The sequence below is a fragment of the Microtus ochrogaster genome, unplaced genomic scaffold (genome assembly GCF_000317375.1).
Source record: "Microtus ochrogaster isolate Prairie Vole_2 unplaced genomic scaffold, MicOch1.0 UNK1, whole genome shotgun sequence".
NCBI classification, from domain to species: Eukaryota; Metazoa; Chordata; class Mammalia; order Rodentia; family Cricetidae; genus Microtus; species Microtus ochrogaster.
In genome coordinates this window covers 34781630-34786827 of record NW_004949099.1, presented here as the reverse complement: position 1 = coordinate 34786827, position 5198 = coordinate 34781630, and the positions used below count along the sequence as shown (strand labels likewise).

Here is a 5198-nt window from a genome sequence, read left to right as displayed (position 1 = left end):
GGAGCCTGTACTGAAACTAGCTCTGTAGACCAGGCTGGTCTCGAACTCACAGAGATCCGCCTGCCTCTGCCTCCCGAGTGCTGGGATTAAAGGTGTGTGCCACCATCGCCTGGCTCCTTACTGGTTTTTAAGTTTCTTGGTGGCCAAGGCTGTGTCATGTAACTTATTTTTTAATCCCCAATCCTGATGCATAGTAAGGTACAGAACAGATGCTCTAGGAATGAGTGACCCACTTGGCTATGAGAGCCTGGAAACATGCTGTGGATTCTTGTATGATGACGACCAGATGTGCCTATCGAGTAAAAGGGGGTGTTTAGGGATCAGGATCAAAATGTCTATATTTATTTTTCTGAGGTCTTGCTCTGTTGCCCACACTGACCCTGAGCCCCCTGGTTCAGGAGACAAGTCTCAGGCCCCAAGTGCTGGGACTTCAGGTATACGCCACTATGTCAAACTCAAGAGATGCACATCTCCAAAGCTGCAGCTTCCCCCCCCCCCCCTCACCAGTACAATGTACATCCGCTAAAGCACCAGCAGCAGGAGGTCCTAGGACGGAGCCTGCTCTTCTGTAGTTGGCCTCCGTGGCTCCAAACTGTCCCAGCCAGGGTTCTTCTCAAGCTCCTGGAAGAGGAGCTGCCGCTGGAGGTTCCTCAGGTTCTGCAGGACCTCAGGAGACAGAGGCTCAGATGACTCATCCAGTTCTGGTTCCTCCTCCTCTGTGAGCCAGTCAGGGGGCTGCGGGGAGCTTCTGGAGATGTAGCCCTGGTCCGACTGCACTGACTGCCGCTGCTCCTCCTCAGAGGAAGTGCAGGGCTCCTTGAGCACCACCACGGGCCTCACCCAGCTCTCCTGGGCCTGTCCGCTCAGACTCTGCTGCAGCACCGAGAGCATCAGGCTTTCTAGCTGCTCTCTTGCATCACCGTGGAAGAGGTCAGGTGACAGCATCGGAGTGCTACATAGAGGCAAGTCGTCTGAGTCCACAGGGAGGCAGAGGACACTGTTCCTCTGGGCCCCCAGTAGCGGGCAGGCCTCGCTGTCTTCTGCCAGGGTCAGCTGGGTCACAGCTCCACTGCCATGTGGGAGAGGGACAGGTTCCACCACATGAGCCGCAGACACTTGTTCTGCCGGCAGCACCATGGTCTGGAGAGTCTGAGCCACGGGTTTTCTCTGTGGCTGCAGCTGCGGATCAAGCTTTGCTACCCCGCTTCCTTCCTCACTGACACAGACATTCACCACCAGGCAGCCCTCAGAAGGCTCCCGTATCAGGGGCTGCTGTTTGACAATTCTTCCCCCTGGTGGCAGTAGTGGGTCTTCAAACACTTCCTCATCCAGAGATGGGAGATCTTGGTCACCTGCTAAGCAGAGGTTCTCCCGCTCAAACCAATCAGGGTACTTGGTTTGCCACTCCTGGAACCTACCCACAGCCTCCTTGAGCTGCGCGCCACTAGAGCTCTGCAGGTAATTCTCCCCTGTGAGTTCTTTGATATGGTGCATCCGGCCAGGCTCAAACATCTCCAGGTCCTGGATCCGAAAGTAAACCTCCTCAAATTTGTCCATGAGTGGGTACCTGGAGGTGATGTTGAAGAGGTCAGGGACGTCGCTCTCGCTACTAATGCCACTGAAGTAGCAAACAATGTAGGTGCCAAAGCAGGCTGGCCTCTTGAAGTCTGGCAGGATCATGTTCATGGCTGCCGTGAAAAGGTCCCCTGCAGGCTTCCATTGGTCACACCGTAGCTGGACAGCAGGCTCAGCCCAACCCAAGATGGCCTTCCACTTGGCCTGGGTACCTCGGGAGCACAGGATGAGGATTTTGGAGTTGCTCTCCACCATTTCCTGTTTCTGTCGGCCTACCCAGGTCATGACCCCCACCTCTGAGATAACCTGCTCTTCCAGGAGGTCAAGAGCTACTTCGGTGCCACAGGCAGTGATGAGGAACTGGGCGAACTTGAGGACCACCTCCACATAGAGGGGGTGGTCGGCTGAGTAGATGATCCAGACTTTCCTGGGCTTCAGAGGCGGGGGAGTCAGCTCAGCTACCGGTGAATTGCCTGTGAGAGACAAGAGAATACAAGCTGATGCTCACATGCTGGACCTGGGCAGCGCCCTCTAGAGCAGTGGCCCTCAAATTATGGCATATCAGGTATTTGTATCACAATTCATAATAGCAAAATTATAGCTATGAAGTAGTAACAAAAATAATTTTATGGCGGGGGGGGGGGTTACCATAACATAAGGAACTGTATTAAAGGGTTGCAGCATTAGGAAGGGTGAGAACCACTGCTCTAGAGACAGCCTACAAGTTACCTGTACTAAAGGTAGAGCTTGGCTGTCTTCAGCTAACAGCCTTCTGGGTGGGCCAGATGCTGCTACACTGCCTTGCTGTGATGTTCGAGAAATCAGTGAGGGGCCTGCGTGAAGAAGAACCGATCTCCCTCCTCCTTCACCCCTACACTCCCCCCACCACAGTTCCATCTGGTTATTGGCTGATACTTCAATTATTTTAAATTTTTAAAAAAGCTGTGGTGGCACACCCCTTTATTCCAGCACTTGGGAGTCAGAGACAGGAGGATCTTTATGAGTTCTAGGCCAGCTTGATTTACATAGTAAGTTTCAGGCCAGGAAAGGCTGCATAGTAAGACCTCTAGACCTCCTAAATCAAGATAAGTAAAAGTACTAAAAGGTACAAGGATCTGCCTAGGGAAAAGAAACACCCACTCAGGAAGAGTGCTCCCCACAAAATGTTCACCTTCCCTTTTCTGGCTAAGCAATTAGAAAAAGAAATTTCTAATTTCTGGGCCCTGTGTTTGGTTACCCAAAAGCCCTTTCTGCATGAGGTGGATACGTGTCCTAAGTGAGGATGGAGCCTTCCTCTGGTATGAAAGTCTGACTAGAGACACATTCTATCCATCTACCCCAGGAGCTCACGGCCAGGCTTTAGAGAACGGCCTTGCGCCCACAGCGCGCATGCTACTCACCGCTGCATTTCGAGTCATCGCTGTGTTTCTCAGGATCAGAACCTGCAGGGAAGAGAAATCTACTGAGTGCCTTCAAGAGAAAAGGGGGCAGCTCACAGGTGTCGGGGCCAGTGGTACTGAGTGACGAAGGGAACAAGGGAGCAGGCCCTAGTTGGTGACAAGATATTCCGGCCTCTCCAGAGACAGAGGCATATAGCTGTGTGGGTGTGAGGGCTGAGTCAGCTGCTCCAGGAAGCTGTATGAATAGAGAGCTACTAATGCCCGACACTCCATCTTTCCCCCTGAGGAATGGGTCTGTGGTGTTACAGTCTAGAGACTGTGTGGGAAGTGCTGAGCCCTTCAGTCAGCTGGGGCATGGATTATCTGCGGTACTCAGCAAGTGGAGAGCCAGAGACCTGAGCTGGGGTGTCCTCCCTAGCAGCCCCTCTCTAGGGTTCTGCTTCCCAGACCTCTGTAAGCAGACTCCACTGGAGGGAAGGGCGGTCCACGCAGGAAGCAGACATCTTACCACACTGCCTCCCAGAAGCAGCCCCCATGGCCCTTGCTACACTTCCTCCTCATGTTCTCAAGATGAGGAAGGGGAACTATATTCTTAGGTAATTGTTGCCCTTGGACACATGACCAGGAGGATTACTTCTTTTTGGTCCAGGGAGGGAACCCAGCGCCCCATGTATATTATGCAAGTGTTCTACCTCTAAATTACGGCTCCTAAAGAAGATTTAGAATCTTAATTTCAACCCTTATTCTTTGGGTCTTTGCCCAGAACTGTCAAAGCCAGTCTAATGACTAGTAAGTGAGGTTTCTCCTGTTCAATTCCCTGTGCTGGGGACACTCTAGGAAACAGCAGGAAACATAGTAGCAGCTGGGGTATGGTTCAGCATTAACATTGAGATGTCACATGACTCTGCCCAGAAACCATAGTCCACATGGATATTGGCAAGTGTAGAAATAGCTTCTTCCCAGATGACTGAAGACATTCTGTCCCAGGACAGGAAAGCTTAGCCCTTTAGCCTGTCATCCCCCTCCTCCCGATTAGAACTTGGCCAGTAGAAGAGGATGTGGGGATTGAGCAGTTACTCCAGGTTCTTGGAGGCACCCATTTTACTGAAAAGGAAATGAAACCTAAGGGCAAGTGACTCCTCTGAGTACAAAGTTGGTGAGAGCAAAGTCCGCTCTTTGAGTCAGGGTTAAGAGCCTGAGTCTTCTCTGTCACACCCTGCTGCCCCTGGATGGTCTCTGTGCTCAGAGGCACAGGCTGGGGACTTGAGGATGAGGTTGTTCAGGCTGCTCTGTCTGAGTGACCATGGCTGATGCAAGGAAATCCCACCCTAGCTCCTTCCAATCTGTTGAGTTTAGCGACCCTAACTTGAACAACAAAAACATCACTGTGGCGAATGGCACTGAGCAAACATCAGGAGCCAAGCTCTGAGGGAGAATTCCTGCTTGTTGTTCCCTTTAGCCCTCCCCGCACCTAAGGACGGGCAGATCATTGTAACTGCCATCTTGTCATAGAGAAGCCTGAGGCTCAGGGAGCTCCACATGGAGCTGGTCTCTGATTCCAGATCAGACTGGTGCCTGGTTCTAGGTTCCTGACAGCTGAGATCTTAATTAGGCACGGAAGGGCAGAGTGGAGGACGCCCCTTAAACACAGGATGACAGGTCTAGACTGTGAGGCTGGGGCAAGAAGGGAGGACACATGGGAAAAGAGAAGAGAGGAAGCCCCAGCATACTCCTTACCAGAAAGCCTCCAGGTCATGCAGATGGTCAGCAGGATCACAGAGCCCACCAGCAGAATGGCAATGACCGTGATGAAGCAGTACACCCACAGGGGAATAGAGTCTGTGACAAGCAGAACAGCATGAGTCTGGGTGGGCCCCACACACCCAGCCCAGGCTCTGTCCTGTACCAGGCTACACTAATGGTTTCACCCTTTGACTGGCTGTGGGTACATTCTGCCTTCCTGGATTAGCTCAGGGATCAGCTGGGGCCTCGTGTGGTCCCTTGGGAATGACCTTGACTGTAGGAAGGACTTACCTGCAAGAGAATCTGTAATAGAACAAAAGGAAACAGGACAGGGTTACTCTTAATGATTAGCAGTCACCCAAGCCCATCACAGATGCCCACCAACGGCCCTAACCTATCACAGATGCCCACCAATGGCCCTAACCTATCACAGATGCCCCACCAATGGCCCTAACCTATCACAATGCCCACCAACGCCCT

General features: G+C 52.3%; 1 protein-coding gene across 1 annotated transcript in view; it reads right to left on the bottom strand.

Annotated features, from left to right (window-relative positions):
• Positions 1-63: 63 nt before the first annotated feature.
• Il17ra (interleukin 17 receptor A) overlaps positions 64-5198 on the bottom strand; it is a 20251-nt gene continuing 15116 nt past the window's right edge. Inside the window, exons 10-13 of the mRNA XM_013352929.2 lie at positions 5010-5021; positions 4713-4814; positions 2976-3017; positions 64-2048 (exon numbers count right to left, since the gene is read on the bottom strand). Of these exons, the coding sequence (XP_013208383.1) occupies positions 547-2048; positions 2976-3017; positions 4713-4814; positions 5010-5021 (1658 nt within the window). The 3' untranslated portion in view covers positions 64-546. The remainder of the gene's footprint in view (positions 2049-2975; positions 3018-4712; positions 4815-5009; positions 5022-5198) is intronic.